This window comes from Zootoca vivipara, chromosome 11 (genome assembly GCF_963506605.1).
Source record: "Zootoca vivipara chromosome 11, rZooViv1.1, whole genome shotgun sequence".
Taxonomy (NCBI): domain Eukaryota; kingdom Metazoa; phylum Chordata; class Lepidosauria; order Squamata; family Lacertidae; genus Zootoca; species Zootoca vivipara.
Genome location: NC_083286.1, coordinates 63,798,602 through 63,817,986, shown reverse-complemented (window position 1 = coordinate 63,817,986; position 19,385 = coordinate 63,798,602). Strand labels below are relative to the sequence as shown.

At 55.6% G+C, this 19,385-nt stretch overlaps 1 protein-coding gene across 2 annotated transcripts in view; it reads left to right on the top strand.

Annotated features, from left to right (window-relative positions):
• NPR2 (natriuretic peptide receptor 2) overlaps window positions 1-19,377 on the top strand; it is a 34,109-nt gene extending 14,732 nt beyond the window's left edge. For both annotated transcript variants that reach the window (XM_060280431.1, XM_035100577.2), the window contains exons 2-22: window positions 95-297; window positions 1,136-1,249; window positions 7,033-7,168; window positions 8,763-8,857; window positions 9,061-9,187; window positions 9,425-9,509; window positions 10,942-11,062; window positions 11,302-11,376; window positions 11,498-11,575; window positions 12,195-12,299; window positions 12,535-12,606; window positions 13,061-13,220; window positions 13,462-13,623; window positions 14,429-14,597; window positions 15,358-15,504; window positions 16,150-16,273; window positions 17,174-17,242; window positions 17,388-17,562; window positions 17,777-17,875; window positions 18,172-18,263; window positions 18,536-19,377. In XM_060280431.1, coding sequence (XP_060136414.1) covers window positions 95-297; window positions 1,136-1,249; window positions 7,033-7,168; window positions 8,763-8,857; window positions 9,061-9,187; window positions 9,425-9,509; window positions 10,942-11,062; window positions 11,302-11,376; window positions 11,498-11,575; window positions 12,195-12,299; window positions 12,535-12,606; window positions 13,061-13,220; window positions 13,462-13,623; window positions 14,429-14,597; window positions 15,358-15,504; window positions 16,150-16,273; window positions 17,174-17,242; window positions 17,388-17,562; window positions 17,777-17,875; window positions 18,172-18,263; window positions 18,536-18,592 — 2,465 coding nt within the window. In that variant the 3' untranslated portion in view covers window positions 18,593-19,377. The remainder of the gene's footprint in view (window positions 1-94; window positions 298-1,135; window positions 1,250-7,032; window positions 7,169-8,762; window positions 8,858-9,060; window positions 9,188-9,424; window positions 9,510-10,941; window positions 11,063-11,301; window positions 11,377-11,497; window positions 11,576-12,194; window positions 12,300-12,534; window positions 12,607-13,060; window positions 13,221-13,461; window positions 13,624-14,428; window positions 14,598-15,357; window positions 15,505-16,149; window positions 16,274-17,173; window positions 17,243-17,387; window positions 17,563-17,776; window positions 17,876-18,171; window positions 18,264-18,535) is intronic.
• The last annotated feature ends 8 nt before the right edge of the window (window positions 19,378-19,385 follow it).

Genomic DNA, 19,385 nt, shown 5'->3' with positions numbered 1-19,385 from the left:
ATAGGGCTTATCTCCATTTTGGGGGCGTCTGCTGGGGACGGGGCTCCCCCTGCCTCTGCCTGAGCCCCCTCCCTCTGTGTGCTTCCTCCCTCAGTCATCTACATCTGTGGGCCGCTGGAGATGCTGCACCAGATCCTGCGCCTGGCGCATTACGAGAGCATGACCCTCGGAGACTACGTCTTCTTCTACGTGGACGTCTTTGGAGAGAGCCTGCGAGCCGAGGGCAACCGGGAGGCGGGCAAGCCCTGGCAGAGCAAGGAGGGCCAGGACCCAGGAGGCCTCCAGGAGGCCTTCCGAGTAAGTCCAGCAGCAGGAGAAGCGGGGAGGAGAACCAAAGAATCCTAGAGTTGAAGGGAGACCCTGAGGGTCATCTAGTCCAACCCCCTACAAGGAGATGTAGGCCATGAGGAAGGCTGGTCCTGGGGCTTCAGGGCCTGCTCAGGAGGGAGTCCAATGCAGGGCAGTCTCAAGCAGGTCGGGCGCCCTGGCGCTGAGGGGCGGAGATCTCTCCGGCTTCCCCGCCCGGAGCCCCGCCTACCGGCCCAGCGCCCTAGCACACTGTGCCACCGGGGGTCTACCTAGAGCCGGCACTGGTCCAATGGGTGCATCAGATGATATGACTTAATCTTAAAGACAAGAGTACCTCTGAGCAGGCACAGAGGGCTCTCCTCTTGGTGCTCTAAGCATGGCCAGCTGTCGTCTGCTGCCTATCTACAATTGTGGGCAGAGCTTTGGGGGTGAGTCAAGAAGATTGTTCCACCCTGGCCCTCCTTTAAGTAACCCCATACTCGGGGGGGGGGTTACTTTTGGCTGATCAGGTTCATTTTGGCACCTTCATTGAGGGTGAGAAGGCAGCCAGGGGCACAGTTTTCCTAAGGAGCTGAGAGGGGGGAGGAAGGCCTGGCCTGGAGCTGGAGCTGGAGCTGGAAGGGCCACATTCCCCCCCCCCCGGTTTAGGCCTCGTGGGTTGACTCCTCATGGGCGCCTATGTATAGGGTGACCGGGTGCCAGAGTTTGGGTGGCCATCCACCATGGATGCTTTAGCTGCAATTCCTGCATCACAGGGGGTTGGACTAGATGACCCCTGGGGGCCCCTTCCAACTCTGCCATTCACACCCCCTTGCCTCTCTTGCAGACGGTGCTGGTGATCACCTACCATGAGCCCCAGAACCCAGAATACCAGAGTTTCCAGAGCCAGCTGATCCTTCGTGCCCGGAGGGAGTCCAACGTGGAGCTCAATGACTCGCTGGTAAGTCATCGTCACCGCCCCCCTGCCCCCTCTGAAAGAGAGACAAGCCCACACTGTGGGGCCAGAGGCTTTCCCCCTGGCCAGGGTGCTGGGGTTGGGGGCTGCTGGAGGGGGGCACAGAGGGACTGGCTTCAGAGCAGGGGGCAGGCAAGCAGGCACTGCCCGTGGTCTGGGCTTTGAGATGAGTGCCTTTGCCAGGCTGAGGGGAGATGCTCCAAACAGGGGGAGCCAAAGAGGAGGAGAAAGAGGGTGCTGTTGGTTTGCGAGGGATCTTCTTTATGGCTTCTGCTGGGCAGCATTTGGGGGCAAGCTGAGGCAGAAGAGGCTGGCTCCAGCTTTTGTGACAGAAGGACCAGGCAGGCGCCACTCAGCATCTAAAGGGTCACAGGGCAACTGTTAAAGGGATTTCTGGGAGGGACCCCACAGGAGCTGAGAAGCATCTGGTCCCTCCAGGGAGGGTGAGCTCAATGTCCCCCAGCCAAGATGTTGATCATGGGCCTTCGGAGACAGAGGGGAGCCAGTCGAGGGGGCAAAGGGAGCAGATGGGACCCTGTAGTGTAATGCCCCCAAGCATTATTACTGCGTTTTTAGAATTGGTTAGTCTCCTTATGCAAAAAAAAAAAAAAAAAAAAAGTCTCAAAGCGATTTGGCAGCAAAATAAAATGCAAACAGACAGAGAAGTGAATGAAAAGCCAAATGATGTCATTTAAAATGACGGGCTCTCCTGGGGATCTTCAACTGGCCCAGACCTGAGACCCAGCCTGCACCAAGGGATCCCCTTTTGCACATTCAAGCTTGATTTGCACAGTATCAATCCTAAAGTGATAATTACATTAGTATTATTGCTAAGTGATTTTTGCACTGGTTCTTAGCTGAAAGGCTGAAAAGACTCTGCAAATCAGTGGTGCTGAGCTCTCTCTCTCTTTCTCTCTGTAAATTAAAATTTAAACCCCCTGCCCCACATGTGTAGGAGAAATAGGAGAGCAAACAGGCTATGAAGCCCTTTTAGCAGAGTATAAACACTTACTGTATGTGCTTTTGCAGCTTACCGGAAGCTATGAATTAGGCAATTAGACCTTTTTATCCTTGTTTATTTGTGGTCTACTGACCTTCCCTTTTCTTTGTCCTTGTTGCTAAGACTGAACCACACATTTTAGTAAGATAAACGTATAAGGTTTACTTACATTTCAATGCAGGCAGCAAATACATCAAAGTCGTATGCAGGCAAAAATACTTCTATGTTACAAAATACAAACTTGGTTTCCAAAATGGAGTCTGGGTTCTGAGTGGAGCCCAGACATGTACATCTGCTCACATTGCTGGCTTGAAAGAAGAGAGAGAGGGAGGAAGTAGATAAGATTATCTCCTTGGTTAGAAATTTCTGCAAAAGCGTTAAGGACGTGACCTCATACAGCCCCTTCTATATTGATTCAGGAACCCGATGAGTGCCAGACCCTCATGTGCCTGTCTGGCAATCATGTATTTGTGATTTTGACAGGAAATCCCCCAAATATGGGAATGTGTCCCAGCCCAGATGCCATGTGTGGCCTTAGCTGGAGTCCCACATTGGAGTAACAGCCAGGCCCATGCGCGCGGGGGGGGGGGATGGGACAACCATGTACACTGTCCTCCCTACCGCTAAGTGGGCTGGGCCCCCAAGCCAGAACTGGACCAGCTGCTCTGTCATTTTATTTTCACCAGACTCCTGTCCCAGGCCTCAGACTAGCTCTGCACAGACATGGCAACATCCTTGCTGTGCTCTGCCTGGGGTGCCCTCGCCAGCCCCGTGGCTTCTGACCCACTGTGCGGCCAATCTCCCGAGGTGCTCATCCAGCAAAGTCTGGGGAGCTCAAGTACTCAGGGCTCAGAGCCGCCTTCCCCATCTCAACAGACATCTTGGAAACATCAGAGAAAGGAAGGGTCTGGGGCTGAGATGGGCGGCTGACAAATCTACAGGAAGAGCAGAGTCCTCCCTCGCTGTCAGCGGCAGAAGCTGCTCTCAAGGAGCCTTCCATGTTGTGAAAGTCTTGTCGTTGAGTTGTATTTTAACTACGTAGTTGTTTCATATTTGGTGTTAGCCGCTCTGAGCCCGGCCTTGGCTGGGGAGAGCGGGGTATAAATAAAAATTATTATTATTATTATTATTATTATTATTATTATTATTATTAGTCTTCCTGTGTTCTTGCTGGCCAGTGTGACCCTTGAGTTTCTGGAGATGCCTGCATTCATAGTATAATAGAATTGTGTAGTTGGAAGGGACCTCAGGGGTCATCTAGTCCAGCCCCCTGCAATGCAGGAATTGATATCCTTAATTATTATTATTATTATTATTATTATTATTATTTCAATTTTATTAATACAGTATTGCTGTGTTATCAGTGCTTCTGAAACAGAACATGAGGGTGTTCCCAGAGTCAGTATGGCTTAAGGAACTTCTCTCCAATGACCCGAGAAAAATAATTGGGGGGCGGAGATGTGAGTCACTTCCCCAATGAGGAAAAGCTAAAAGTGTTTTGGGCTCTGGGGTTTAGAAAGGAGGAGGCAGGACAAGATGAGAGGCATTTATGTAACTCAGTACAGTGTGGGGAGAGCGGTGTGTGTGTGTGTGTGGGGGGCTTTCTACCCACCTGCCCTCCTAGGAAGCCCAGAACTCAGCTCTCCCTCAAAGGTGTGAGGTGGTTTTTGGGATTTCAGCCTCAGAGATGCTCCTCCCAGGATATTTGTGTTGTTTCTTACTGTGTGCAGGAGGAGAGTAACCTGCTGGCTGGGGGTCCCTGGGACTGGGGGTGAATTGAACCAAGGTCTGCCCCCTTGGGCCATGCTTTCTATGCCTTGCCAAGGGGTCCTGGCATGGGCAGCCCTTCCCTCTCCCTGCCCACTCATGTACCAGGCTGAATGTTGGTGTTGTTACATTTCTATACACCTCACAGCTTATGTGGGATAGGTGATTGGCTGGTGGCTCCGGGAGCCTTCCCAGCATGTGACTGGAAAGAGGAAAGGGGAACAGCTGGTTGTGAAGGGGCTTACTGGGGGGAAGTGTGGCAGAGAGAGACTTCGGAGTGTGTGTGTGTGTGTGTGTTCCTCCTCTGTTTTCCCATGAGTGGCAATGGGTGCCAAGTGTTGGGCTGCTGGCCATGCTGGCTCTGCCCTGCCTCCAGACTCAGAAGCTGCCATGCTTCTGAACGCCCGTTGCTGGAAACCCCAGGTGAGGAGAGGGCTGCTCTTGGGCTCCAATCCTGCTTGCTGGTTTTCCCAAAGAGGCATCTGGTCGGCCCCAGTGAAAACAGGATGCTGAACTAGAAGGGCCGCTGGTCAGATCCAGCAGCCTCCTCTTCTGCTCTTGTGGTGGGGGAGACGATGACGAGAGTCCTGAACTGGGACAGGATGTTGCAAGCTTGATAAAGATCAGCTGTAGAGAGGACCAGAGTCTGGAGAGCTTCTTTCTCCCGCCTGCCTTGTAAGATGGAGAGGGACTTCTGTGCCAAATGCAGGGACACAAACCCCACAGTTCTTGGGGTGATGAGCTGAGTATTTCCTTCCCCGTCCCTGGAAGATGTTTGGGGAGGAACGGAAGCTCTCCTCTCCAAGGTGTGTGCCTGAAGGGGAGACCTCAGAGCTCGGCCCAAGCAAGGCCCATTTGCAGGAAGCTGCCCCCCTGCCCCCCCTGCATTGCTGTTCCTATTTCCAGGCTTCCTCTCCTCCCTCCCCCGCCTGCCTCCTGAGAGAATTCCTGAGAATCAAGTGAGAATCCAAGGAGGGGTCCTCCGAGGGACCATGTTCAGGTCCCCTGCTCTGCCAGGGAGCTCCCTGCGTGACCCGTGACCCTCTCTTGGACTGACCCACCTGGCAGGGTGGCTGGGAAGAGAGCATGGGGTGGTTGCAGCCATGAGTTTCTGGGGGGGAGGAAGGCAAGGCTGAGAAATAAATAGGGAGGGAAAGAGGAGTCGGAGGAAGAAAAGTGGGATGCCGTAGGGTTAGAGTTCGAAAGTGTTAGAAACTCAGATATATCAGCTAGGTGTCAAATGGCTCCTTAAATGGAATATCTGGTTGCCATTTTGGGGCAAGATGGCTCTAAAGCAGGCATCCCCAAACTGCGGCCCTCCAGATGTTTTGGCCTACAACTCCCATGATTCCTAGCTAAGAGGACCAGTGGTCGGGGAAGATGGGAATTGTAGTCCAAAACATCTGGAGGGCCGAAGTTTGGGGATGCCTGCTCTAAAGTCTTATTTTTCAAATGATGGACTGACTGATTATCAGTTCAACATCTGGCTAGTTCAGATGACAACCTTGAGCTGGGTTAAGAATTTTGAGAACTTCAAGAAGAAAAGTCACTTGATCGAGGGACAGTCCACATATAGCTTGGCCTATTCCTGCAGGAAAGCATGAGTGTATGAACACAGTCCAGAAGCAAGGATCCCCAGGCCTGCTCTTGCAGATGGTGGAGATGTCAGGTGCCATCCTGGCCCCCGGGCATCTTCACTTGGTCGCAAGTGGCAGAGAGCCAGGTGCAAAATGTGCCTGGCGCCTGGCTAATGTTGAACACTGCAAAGAGGGTGGGGTGGGAATCTGGAGGAGGAGACATTTTCTCCCTCGGGGCCATTTGCTGAAACCATAGAATGGCAGAGCTGGAAGGGATCTGAAATGTCCTCACGCCCAACTGGCTGCAATGCAGGAATCACAGCTAAGGATTCCAAAGTGCAGCCCTTCTTCTCTGTAAAAATGGACATTTCAGTTGGGGTGGAAGGGGAGTGGAACTGGGTTGCCTGAGAGGAAGTCCCTGGGCCTGAAGGGGGATTCTTCCATGGAACATTCCTGTGACAGGAATGCTTGGATGGTGTTTCCTGCTTGGCAGGGGGTTGGAGTGGATGGCCCTTGTGGTCTCTTCCAACTCTAGGATTCTATGCTTCTACATCTTCTGAACTTGGCCAATGGTGAGGGTGTAAGGTGCTGGTCCCCCTTGACCCCCAGGACCTGAGAAGGATGGAGGCTGGACAATGTTCCTCCAGATCCACCGCTGAGCCCCACGGGCTGGTGGGGCTTTTGGGGCTGGGTCCTGACAAGGCTGTGGGAATGTTCAGGGAGGCAAGAGAGGATATATACTGTTTATTAATATCCTTCCAAACTTGTGCTAGCAACTTCTTTACTTAGCAGAGTTTCACATTCCCCTTTTAAACACACATCAGAAAGCTGGTTGCAGGCTTGTGTAAGCCTCTCACTGTTAGGTTCCTGGGAAGTTCCCTTATATCCATCTTAAAAGAATAAAGATGCCACAGTCTCGTGTAAAGTATATAAAAGAAGTTTACTCACACATTCAGTTCACAGATGGACCCCTGAAGGCAGACTTAGTTACAAAGTATATACATGTGAATCTGGGTTAATCCCAGTGACTGCAGACTGGCACTCACTGCAGTTCACACGACGAAAGGAAGATGGAAAAGAGGGAGGAGGGCTGTATGCCTTGTGCTTTTGTTACCTACACAGGTAAGGGTCACACCCACCTCTAGTCACATGCAGTAGGAAGTATGTCCCAGCCCAGGAGGAAACAGGAAGTTCCGACTGGCTGGACCAAACATCCCCCTGCATGTCCACGCTAGAAAAACAAGGAATGTTGTACTAGACTGATACCTATGTAGCACATCCCACAAACGCTGGTGGTGGCCATGATGAGAGTGTCCAGCTGCCTCCTGGCTGGGCCTGGCACCTGCCTCTGCTTGTGGGCCTGCAGATCCTGCCTTCAGGCCCACTCACGCCCTCTTTCCTTTCCCTCTGTCCCCCCATGGCAGAAGAACCTTGTGGCCGGCTGCTTCCACGATGGGCTCCTCCTCTACGCCATGGCCCTGAACGAGACGCTGCAAGAGGGGGGCACCAAGCGCAACACCAGCCGCATCCTGGAGAAGATGAAAGGGCGCAAGTTCCAGGGTAACCGGGAGCTGGAGGCCGGCAGGGCAGGGTGGGGGGCCTGTGGGAGGACAACGCAGGCAGGGGTGGGCTCTCACGCTCAGAATGGGTCCCCAGAGCATGATGATGTGGGAATGTTCAGGGTGGCAGGAGAGGATATATTGTTTATTAATATCCTTCCTAACTTGCGCTAGCAAGTTCCTTTACTTAGCAGAGTGCATCCCCTTTCTTACGCAGCAAAAAGCTGGTTGCAAACGCGTGTGAGTTTCTTAAGACAATACACAATTCAATCTGGCTTGTCCAGATTGAAATGTCTTCTAATATTTCCCTGGTAAGACCCCTTGAATCCCTCCTAAAAGAATAAAGACAGCACAGTCTTATTCATAAGCAACAAAAAGAAAGTTTACTCGTGATCAGGCAGAGCACAGTGTGATCCCTAAAGGCAGGTTTTAGGCTTAAAGTTGCAAGCAGATACAAACAGGTTTACCCCATAAGGGAGATTTACCTAGTGACTGCAGGCTAGCAGTCCAGCAGTTCACAGGACGAAAAGGGGAAAGAGGGAGGTGTGCTGTGTGTTACCTGGACAGGTGAGGTCACACCCACCTTCTATTACATGGGAAAGGAAGGATGCTTCAGCCAGGAGGAACAGGGAGTTTTGACTGGCTGGACCAAACATTCCCTCGCATGTCTTCTCTAGCATTACAAGGAATGTTGTACTTGACTGCTCCCAGTGGGTTACATCCCACAGATGACAAGGCAGGAGGCCGTCTCTTCCTCTTCCTCTTCCTCTTCCTCTTCCTCTTCGCTCTCCATGTTTCATGAGCATCAATGGGTGTCAAGTGGGTGATAGGAAGGTTGGGCTACTAGCCAAGGCGACTCTGCTCTGCCTCCATGATCAGAGGCTGCTGTGCTTCTGAACACCAGTTGCCGGAAGCCACAAGAATGGAATCGTAGAATGGTAGAGCTGGGGGGGGACCCCAAGGGTCATTTAGTCTAACCCCATGCAATGCAGGGATCACAAATGAAGCATCCTTGTCAGATGGCCAATCCAGCCTCTGCTTGGAAACCTCCAAGAAAGGAGAGTCTCTTGGGGCAGCAGGTTGGCCATTGTGAGAACAGGATGCTAGACTGGATGGGCCCCCTTTGGCCGGATTCAGCAGGATCTCCTCACACTCTTATTGTGGTAAGAAAATAGAGCACCATGACCCATGTGTGTAGGGGAAATTTTTAAAAATCAGCTGGATACCTGGATTCAAAACATGGGGCTTTACACACTTTCCAGTGTGTTACTTACAAATTCCAAGGTCTGATTCATGCATTATTCCAGGCAACAACAAGAAGAACACAGGTAGAAAAGTCTTGGGTAAAAAATACAGATGGCTTCAAATGCATGCTCTAAGCTTGGAGCACTAGGTTACATGGCAAGAAGAGAATGTGAGGAACAGGAAGAGAAAGCTTCACTTCCTCTCTTTCCAGTGAAAAGGGGGCGTGACCCACCTGAGTCTAGGAACACGGCTCTATGATCTTAACCCTTTTCTGCACTAGCACTTGTGCATAGTTGTGTTTGGCTGCCATTCCCCCCACATATAGCCTCATCTCTTCCTCCTGCCCACAGGGGTCACTGGGACAGTCAGCATGGATGACAACAATGACCGTGACACAGACTTCAACCTGTGGGCCATGGCCGATGTGGAGAGTGGCAAATTCCAGGTGCGAGCGGGAGCAAACAAGCAGTGTGGAGAAGGTGACCCCCGAGTGGGTCAGGGGTGGAGGGAGAACCAAACAGGGGCCAGGAAGGAGTCCTCTGGGGAGAAGAAGGGGGGGATCTGGTCCAGGGTTTGGACTGCCTGCCCTTGGAGGGAGGCAGGGACCCTCTGCCCTCATGAGCCAAATCCTTTCCCCTCTCCCCACAGGTAGTGGGGCACTATGTGGGAGCAGAGAAGCAGATGAACTGGCTGGGAGCCATCCCCTGGGTGAAGGGGGCACCGCCGCTGGACAACCCTCCCTGCTTTGACATGGACGACCCCTCCTGTGACAAAAGTGGGTGCTTCTGGCCCTCCCACCTCATTGCACCCCAAGCCTGAGGGTGGGGGACGGCCCCTCTCACCTTCTGTAGAGACTCCCACTGGGCCGTTGCTACCCCTTTTGCCACCCCCCCCCCAAGACTATGTTTCAGCGAGTCCACCTGGCCAAAGCGGATCTCCCTCCTGAGGCGATTCTGGCCAGGTGTGCCATCAGGATCCTGCCCCTGGTGCCACTCTGCCCCTGTCCTTCCAGGTCCCCTCAACACTCTGGCCATTGTGGCGCTGGGCGCGGGACTCACCTTCCTCATGTTTGGCGTCTCCAGCTTCCTGATCTTCAGGTGAGTGAGCCCCAGGTGAGAGTCTCCTGGGCCAGGCACACGGGGAGGTGGGTGGAGGGAGCGAGGGAGACCCAAGGTGCTCAGGCAGAGCGCAGTCTGCTGTCAAGGGGTGGCAAGGACCCCCCTCCCGACAGATGGGGCTGAAACGCCATGGCTTGGTTCTGTGCCCACCTGGCTTAGCTCAGATGCTTTGGCTCAGCCGAGTGTTTCCACTGCGCTACCCCCCACCCCCCACCCCACCCCGCATTCTGGAGCTGCCACAAGTGGGGAGGAGAATCAGAGCCCCAGAGTGATTCTGGGAATCACACTCCAGCCCTCGCAGCTGCTCAGGACTCTAAACATTGCTTGGCTGTTGCCAGCTGGCTCAGTAGCTTTGGACCTGCTCTGGGCAAGGGACAGTGACCTTCTCCAAGGACAAGCAGTCTCTCCTTCCCAGCCCTCATTGTATGCCTGGCCTGACCGACTGGCCCAGGGCGATAGTAGCAGTCCACTCCAATGCCTTGCCAGTCCCAGAACACGTCAAAGGATGGCAGAGCAGAGAGGGATTCGGAGCATGTACAGAGTGCTTTCCAAATGGCCACTGTGGAACCACAGCCAGGCCTCGGCAACACGCCTTCATTTATTCTGTGAGTCATTCCCACCCAGCCTCACACCTGGGATTCCAGAGCAGACAACAGGACTGTGGGAGATTGAGTGAGGATTAAATCTGTAGATTAAAATTTAAACCACCCGCCCCACATGTGTGGGAGAAATATAAAAAGCAGAAACACTTCCACATTTGCCAACTTATTGAATCTTAGATTAGTTAGTGACACCTTTTTATTGTGTTCTGCTGACCTCCCCTCCTTTGGCAGAAAATGAACCACGTTTCTAGTAAGATAAGCCAAAAAATTTTTACTTACGTTTCGACGCAGGCAGCAAATACAGCAAAGTAGTAGGCAGAAAAATACTTCTAAGTTACAGTCAAGTCAAAGTTGGTAGTGTCAAAATAGGGTGGGTGTGTCTGGAGCTCCCAGACACACGTCTGCTTAGCTTGGAATAATGGTGGGAAGACAGAAGTGCAAGGGACTATCTCCTTTGTTCCAGAATTCCCGGCCAGAGGAGGCAAAGGAAGCAGCCACACACACAGGGTCCTCTCTAGGAAGTTGAGGGACTCTCTGTGTACTAACCCTGTGCTTTAGCAAAACATGCACTTGTGATTTGGCTACAAAGCCTTTTACGGTTGTTGGCCAGGGCACCTGAGCAGAGCCTCCATGTTGAAAGGCAGTCTACCTTTGAGTAGGAGAGACAAGCCATGTGTGTGGTGGCAGCCTGGTGGGCTTCCCAGAGGAGGCATTTCGGGGCAGGGGGGGCTCCTTTGAGGGGGAAAGGGAGGCTGGATTTGCAGTGGGCGGGGCTCACCTTGGTCTGACTCCTCCCCCTTCCTCCCTAGAAAGCTGATGCTGGAGAAGGAGCTGGCCAGCATGCTGTGGCGGATCCGCTGGGACGAGCTCCAGTTCGGGAGCTCAGAGCGCTACTACAAGGGGGCTGGGAGTCGCCTCACTCTTTCCCTGGTGGGTCCCGTTGGAGCCCCATGGTCTTCCCAGAGACCCCCCCCCCCAACACACTGCCATGGGCCCATCCAAGCCCCCTCCTCTCCTCCTCTGCTCTTCCTTCCTCTCCAGCAGCCATTTCCACCCTCCCCCCCTCCCGCTCTGGCCTTGGCAGCTGCCCAGCTGGCACACACAAACACACAGCTGGCCACCTTTTGCCATTCAAGCAGGTGACTCTCTGTCTTCTCCCCCCCCCCAAGCGTGGGTCCAGTTACGGCTCCCTGATGACAGCACATGGCAAATACCAGATTTTTGCCAACACAGGGCTCTTCAAGGTGAGTGTCTTGCTTTTTGGCCCTCCTTCGTATCTATTGGGGGCTCAAGTTGTGGGAAAAGGTGAAGTGGGGGTCCCACACCTCCCCCTTTCTCCCTCTGACCCCTCTTCCTCTCGGCCAGGGGAACGTCGTGGCCATCAAGCACGTCAACAAGAAGAGGATAGAGCTGACCCGCCAGGTCCTCTTCGAGCTGAAACATGTAGGTACCTGCCGTGGGGGGTGGGGGGTGGGAGGAGAAGCCAAGCTGGGGTGGGGGGCTAGCCTGGCTCTAGCAGGTGTTGAGCCCAGAACCACACCGAGAGCATGTTTGTTGCCTGGGCTGCCCCTGCCTCTTTTGGACCAAGCTGTCTTAGCGTAAGAACAGAATCACAGAATCAAAGCATTAGAAGGGACCCAAGGGTCATCCAGACCAACCCCCTCCAATGCAGGAATCTCAACTCAAGCATCAAAGGACAGCTGGACATAGAAAGGGCCCCATGACCTTCAGGAGCTGAGGGCCTCATCCAACCTCAATCCGGCCCTGGTAGCCATCACTGTCTCCTGCAATGCGGCCCTCCCCTCCTCCTTATGTGTGTTCCTGTGGGCAGATGGAGGAGGGAAGGATGGCACCAGGAGACAGGATAAAGGCATGGCCCACCCACATAAACCAGCCTTTGCCAACCTGGTGCACTCTGCACGCTTGTGACAACTGGCACAGATGGAGGCAGGCGGGTCCTCTTCCTCCTCCGATCCATATCCCAGCCCAGTCCCCCTTCGTGGCCATTCTGGGGGCTCTGGGCCAACAGATTTCCTACCTGCCTGTCTCTGCCCACCTGCAGATGCGGGACGTGCAGTTCAACCACTTGACGCGTTTCATCGGGGCCTGCATTGACCCGCCCAACATCTGCATTGTGACTGAGTATTGCCCCCGGGGCAGCTTACAAGTAAGGAAGCACCTGGGCACAGGTGTGTGTCTGTTCCCTGCATGGCTGCCGCCGGGGAAGGAGAGGGAGGTCACGGTGGGCATTGGCTGCTGTGCCTCTGGCCACCTCCTGGGGGGGGGGTGCAGTGCCCTCTCCAACCACCCCCCCATTGCTGTGGGAGGGGCTGTTTTCATGCAGGGGCAACACCTAACTGGTTCTGTTTCATCTCCCCTCCCTCTGCCCTCCCCCCCGACAGGACGTCCTGGAGAACGAGAGCATCAACCTGGACTGGATGTTCCGCTATTCACTCATCAATGACATTGTCAAGGTGGGGGGCTGGGGAGGGCGGCAAGAGGGAGCCCCACAACCAGGCTTGACAGCGGAAATGCAGCTGCCCTCTGAAAAGAGAGGAGCCCCCCCAGAGCATGAAGGGGGGCAGACTGGGCAAATAGCCTCTTTGCTGGGAGCTCCAGCCACTGCCAGGATGGCACCCCACAGTGGGGCCTCTCTGCCCTCCAGCTCCATCCTGGCCAGCCATGCCAGTAACTCCCAAGCCTTTCCTTGGTTGGGGTCCCTCTGCTAAAACCTTCTCCTCTAAGTCCCGCCCCCACATGCTCGATCGTTGCAGGAGCTGCCACTCACCCAATCACCTGACTGTTTGGGACGTGGCGGCCCGCCCTGGCCTTGCGCCTCCTGCCTTGGGAGGAGAGTGGGTGCCCCTTGTTGCTTCTGCTCCTCCTGCGGGGCCTTCTCAGCAGCCGCTCCCTCTCTGCCTGGCACAGGGCATGGCTTTCCTGCACAACAGCATCATTGGCTACCACGGGAGTCTCAAGTCGTCCAACTGCGTGGTGGACAGTCGCTTCGTTCTCAAGATCACGGATTATGGCCTGGCTAGTTTCCGGCAGAGCAGTGAGAGCGAGGGCAACCATGCCCTGTATGCCAGTGAGTGTCCTTCCCACCCTGGTGGCAGGACATGCCATCTCCTGCCTTGCCCCCTTTCCTCCAGACCAGCGGGGGTCTTCTCTGCCGCCCTCACTGGGCTCAGCGAGTGCCCACGCTGCCATGCTGAGGGGTCCCCACCTCCACTACTTGGGCTGGTCTTTGCCATTGGGGGCGGAGGTGGGAGCCCCTGGCCTCCTGACCCCCCTCCTCCTTTCCTTGATTTCCCCCCCCTACCCCCCAGAGAAGCTGTGGACGGCCCCAGAGCTGCTGCAAAAGGGGCCTCTGGTCCTCTCCCCACTGGCCATGCAGAAGGCCGACGTCTACAGCTTTGGGATCATCCTCCAGGAGATTGCGCTGCGCAACGGAGCCTTCTACATCGAGGGCATGGACCTCAGCCCTAAGGGTGAGGGGAGAGGGAGAAGGCCAGCCCCACTCCCGGTCTCTTGGGGGGGGACAGGGGCAGAGGTGGCGATGACAACCACCACGGGGCCACACTTGGACCACAGCCCATCCTGGGGGCAGGTCCTACCTGGGAGGGGTGCTTCATCGGCCGGCCACACCTCAGCATCCACCAGAGCATCATGTGTGGCTCTTGGCCCAGCAGCCGGGGAGAAAGCATTCCTGATCTGGGTGGGAGGTCCTCCCCTCGCCCCACCAGGCCTTGTGTTTAGAGGGGACAGTGCGCACAGCTCCCCAATCGCAGGGGAGACACGACTGGCACTTATGCTGGAAGCACATGCGTTTTTCTGTGTGAGCAAGATAGGGGGGAGGCACACACTGGTGGCCTTTTCTGGGTCTGTCCCAAGGCCCCTGCAAAGCCCCCGTTGCGCCACCTGCCTGCTCTTCAGGTCTCCCCACAGGCTCGCTTGGGCTGTGCCCACCTTCGGCCTCGGAAGGAGGAAGGAACACATTCCGCTCGTGTTTGTGGCCTGGCGTCCCCAACCGGCATCCCTTGATGGCGATCACGTCTGTCGCTGCTGCTGTTGACCACCCAGGGTGACCCCTCCCCCGTTTTGTCTCCTCCGCATCTCCTTCCGACACCCGCAGGGTGCTCATCCCGCCCACATCCTCATTGTCTCCGTGGCCCAGTCACCCATTCCGCCCCCCTCACCCGCCCCATAACAGCCTCCCACCAGCCAGCCGTGCCCCCACCCCACGCCGCCCGGCCTGTGCGTTCACTCCCCCCACTCGCCCTCCCCACCCCACAGAGATCGTGCAGAAGGTGCGCAACAGCCAGAAGCCCTACTTCCGCCCCACGGTGGACCTACGGCTGCACAGCGAGGAGCTGGCCCTCTTGATGGAGCGCTGCTGGGCGCAGGATCTGACCGAGCGGCCCGACTTCGCTCAGATCAAGATCTTCATCCGGAGGTTCAACAAGTGGGTGCTGGACACAGGGGCAGAGCCAGGATTTTTGTGGGGGGGGGGCAGAACCTCAGTTAGCTATGTATTGTACTTTTCCATATACAGTATAAGACTAGGATTTTTTTCAAATATTTTTTATTAATTTTTCATTAATAACATTACAATCAATAACATATCAAATCTTGCCACATCATATCCAAATTTTTTAAAAAGGAGCCAATTATACATTCTGAATTATTTGATTTAATGGGACTTTCCATGTTCTGGCTGGTCTGGAGAAAGTCTTTTATTTTTGTTCCTGCTTTTTCTCTGTTGTTTATTCCCAATATCATAGTTCCGCTATGTAACCCCCTCTTATTGTCGCAGTCACTGGCCTGGAATTTTTCCATCGTGCTTAATGAATCCATATTATATTGGCATGCAAGAGGAAATCTTGTTGTTGTTATTCCATTGTTTTTCGGCACAATGCCCCCACTGGAAGGATTTTTTTCTTTAAAAGTTATGTTAAAAATTGGGGGTGGTCTTATACACTAATAGTGTATCCCCCCCCCATTTTCTTGATTTGGAGTCCCCTCCAAAAGGGGGCGTCTTATACATGGGGGCGTGTTATATATGGAAAAATACGGTATTTATATTGCTTTTTATTGATGGGGGTGTGAGAGAGCAAAACAGGGGGGAGGCAGGTTCTGCTGCAGCAGAAGCATCAGCCCATGGGGGTGGGAGTCCACCCCCCACCCCATGTGCCCCCCTCAGCCCCCCTTCCTTCCTGCCGCAGGGAAGGGAGCGCCAGCATCCTGGACAACCTGCTCTCGCGCATGGAACAGTACGCCAACAACCTGGAGAAGCTGGTGGAGGAGCGCACCCAGGCCTACCTGGAGGAGAAGCGCAAGGCCGAGAACCTGCTCTACCAGATCCTCCCCCAGTGAGTAACCAGGGGGGTGGGGGTGGGGTGGGGGGGTGGAAAACGGACCCAGCCAGGCAGGCAGAGGTGGCGTCAGGCAATTTGGAGGTATAGATCAGGCATCCCCAAACTTGGCCCTCCAGGTGTTTTGGGGACTACAATTCCCATCATCCCTGACCACGGGTCCTGTTAGCTAGGGATGATGGGAGTTGTAGTCCCAGAACATCTGGAGGGCCAAGTTTGGGGGTGCCTGGTATAGATGCTGGATTAGAATTTAAACCGCAGGGAAGCAAGCCAACCAGATATTCATCCAAATCCCCCAAAATGGATCCCTTGGCTAATTGGCACCTTGCCCCCCACTTCCCTCTTCCATTCAGTCCCCCCCATATTAAATTTCCCTAATCAACTGAATTCTGTCAGTCCCTCCCCCATCCGTTACCTCTCAAAGCAGGGGCCATTTGACACTATTTCTCCAAAATATCCTACCCGGTAACCCAGGCTGCCCCCCACCCAATTCTGGGGCCAACTTGAAGCTAGGGACTTGCCTTCGCCCGCCTGCCTGCTGCACTGAGGGAGATGCCCACCCTCACCTGCCCACCCAGTAATGGGGGCACAGGGGTTGGGGGTCAGCCAGCGGCTCCATGACTCACTTTGTGCCCCCCCCAGCTCGGTGGCTGAGCAGCTCAAACGTGGCGAGACGGTCCAGGCCGAAGCTTTTGACTGCGTCACCATCTACTTCAGTGACATCGTGGGCTTCACCTCCCTGTCGGCTGAGAGCACCCCGATGCAGGTAGCGGGGGCGAGGGGGGCTGGGGTGGGGCCCCCTTGTCCCCGTCCCACTAGGCTGGCTGGCAGAGGGGAGGGTGAGAGCTTGACCCCACCCACACACCATGGCCACGGCCCCTCCCAGCAGCAGAGGGAGGCAGTTGGGGTCCGGGGGTTGTAGGGCTGGGAGGGGGCCAAGGGGTCACCCCGCCCAACCCCCTGCAATGCCAGATGACACACCTGGCTTGGACACCTTTGCAGTCCTGTCTTCAGCTTCAGTTAGGGTACCACACGGCTGCGATGAGAAGGTAAACAGCATTTCCGTGCGCTCTGGCTTCCATCACGGTGGGTGTCCTGGTTGAGCCAGAAGCAGTTTAGTCCTGCTGGCCACATGACCCGGAAAGCTGTCTGTGGACAAACCCTGAAAAGCCAGATGAGCGCCACAACCCCATAGTCACCTTTGACTGGACTCAACCGTCCAGGGGTCCTTTTCCTTTTACCTTTACGACACACGTTGCCTCCCTTGGATCGGGTGTAAAGGGGAAATGCCTCATAAGGTGGTGGACCCTCCTTCAAGAGAGTTTGGGTGGGCACCTGCCAGGGATTCTTCAGCTGTGAGTCCTGGGGGGTTAGGCTAGAGGACCTCTGGGGTCCCTTCCAGCTCTACAATTCTATGACTCTAAGCACAGCATATTGGGGACTCCATAGTGAAAATCCCCAGGTGGCCCTATAGCGATGTCTGTGTGTCCCCCCTGGTGCTTTCACTCAACCTCTTCTGTGTCTCCTCCCTGCGAACCCCCCCACCCCGCAGGCTCCCTTGGCAACTCTGCACCTTCTGCCCCCCATCTCTTCATTCTCCCCCAACATTCTCCTCTGCCCCGCTGCCTTGGCTCTCCCCAACTTACTTGAGTGTTTCCCTTCCCAGGTGGTGACCCTCCTCAACGACCTCTATACCTGCTTTGACGCCATCATTGATAACTTTGATGTCTACAAGGTGGGTGCAAAAGGTGCCCGTGGGTCCTGGCTGTTGAACCCAAAACTGTCCCTCAACCCCCAAACTAGAGCCAGGGTTGGACCATATAGCTGTAGGGAAGAGGGGCCCCCTCCCCACTTCTTGCCTGACAGGCTCCACCCCGCAGGTGGAGACTATTGGCGATGCCTACATGGTGGTCTCGGGGCTGCCGGTCCGGAACGGGAAGCTGCACGCCCACGAGATCGTCCGCATGGCGCTAGCTCTCCTCGAGGCCGTCAAGACGTTTCGCATCCGGCACCGGCCCAACGAGCAGCTGCGCCTTCGCGTTGGCATCCATTCGGGTGAGTCCTGGCAGAGCGGGGGCACCAGCAGCGGGTCCTGGGGTTGCCCGGCCTCTCCTTCACCGGAGGATTTTAAGCAGAGGTCGGGGGCGGGGCTGTCTGTCAGGGGCGCTTGCGATTCCTGTGTTGCAGAGGGTTGGGCTAGAAGACCTTCAGGGTCCCTTCCAACCCCACGACTCTAAGCTGCCGACTCCTTTTGCCTGTCTGCCTGCAGGGCCTGTGTGTGCAGGTGTGGTGGGCCTGAAGATGCCCCGCTACTGCCTTTTTGGGGACACCGTCAACACAGCGTCACGCATGGAGTCCAGCGGCGAGGGTGAGCCCCTCTCCCCACCCCACCCTACCCCACCCCCAACCTTGTTGAAGTTTCTGCTGCACAGCATTGCAGGGGGGTGGACTAGATGGCCCTTGGGTGACCCTCCCAACTCTGCTGTTCTACGATTCCCCCACAGAGCACTCCACAACTGGTGTCCATCCTCCCAACCTGGATGCTGACTGGGCATCTTTTCCCAGCCCCATACCTGTCTCTTCTGGCCCCATTTTGGGAAGGAGGGGAGGAAGGAGGGGGTCCCGCTGGCCCTGACCCCCCCCCTCACCCCTTGTGTTTTCCAGCCTTGAAGATTCATGTCTCCAGCACCACCAAGGAGAATCTGGACGAGTTTGGCTGCTTTGAGCTGGAGCTGAGGGGGGATGTGGAGATGAAGGTGGGGGTCTCTATCCTCCCTGGTTGGTTATGGGTGGGAGGGAGGGAGGGAAAGCCGTGTGGCAGCCCCCACCCCACAAGGCCGGCCCCCGACCCTTGGCTCGTCCACCAGGGAGGAAAAGGTCGCTGTTCCTGGTCCTCCTGCCCTGGAGAGTTGTGGCAAGAGGATGGAAGCCATGACCCCCTTGGTTTCTGCTGGGTGGGGGGTACAGGTTTTTTTTGGGGGGGGGGTGACCTGTCCCAGGGCTGAGCCTCTTCTTCTCCCCACGGCAGGGGAAGGGCAAGCTGCGCACCTATTGGCTGCTGGGCGAGAAGAACGTTGTCATCTGATGTGGCTCCTCCCCCTCCTGTGACTCCTCCCACTTATGGGTACCGGGCAGCAGGCTCCTCCCACCGCCAAGAGCCACCGAAACTCCCCTTTGCCTTGGAGCAATAAGGCCCCCCACCCCAGCCATGAGAGAGACAGGCGGGCGGACGGAGAGAGAACAAAGCACTTGGAGCACTAACGTCCACCGGCAATGAGAGGAAAGCGAGAGAGAGAGAGAGAGAGAGGAAGAAGATGGGGCAGGATGAGGGCCCCCCCCCTCAGCTCTGGCCTGGCCTGCACAGAATGTGCCCAGGGCCGGGTCTTGCCACCTCCTTCATCCCTTGCCCCCGCCCAGACCAAGATGTGCCAGCAAGGAGGCCCCAAGGAGAGGCAGCGCTCGGAGCATGAGTCATCCCAGGCCGCTTGTGCTCCCCACGCCCAGCCTGGGGGCTGGCTGGTTCCTGACCCCCCCCCCACTGCAGGTGGGATCCTGCGCCACAACTCAGCTGGCTGAGGCAACCCAGAGCGCCGCTGTTCCTCCCCCCCCTCCCTCCAGGTGTAAATATAGTGCAAAATATTTTGTCGAAATACAGACTTTTAAACCTGGGGCAGCCTTTGCGATTTGTCTGGGGCAGAGCAGGGTGCTGGTGGAGGTCGGAAGGGGGGGCAGCCCTTCTCCTGGCCCTGGGAGCCTGACTCTGCTGCCAGATTCAAAACGGAGAAAGAGACTTTGCCTGTCCAGGAGCTCCTCAAATCCTGCAACACCCCCCCCCCCAGCCGGGGAGCTCCAGAAAAAAAAAAAGATGGAAGCAGCAC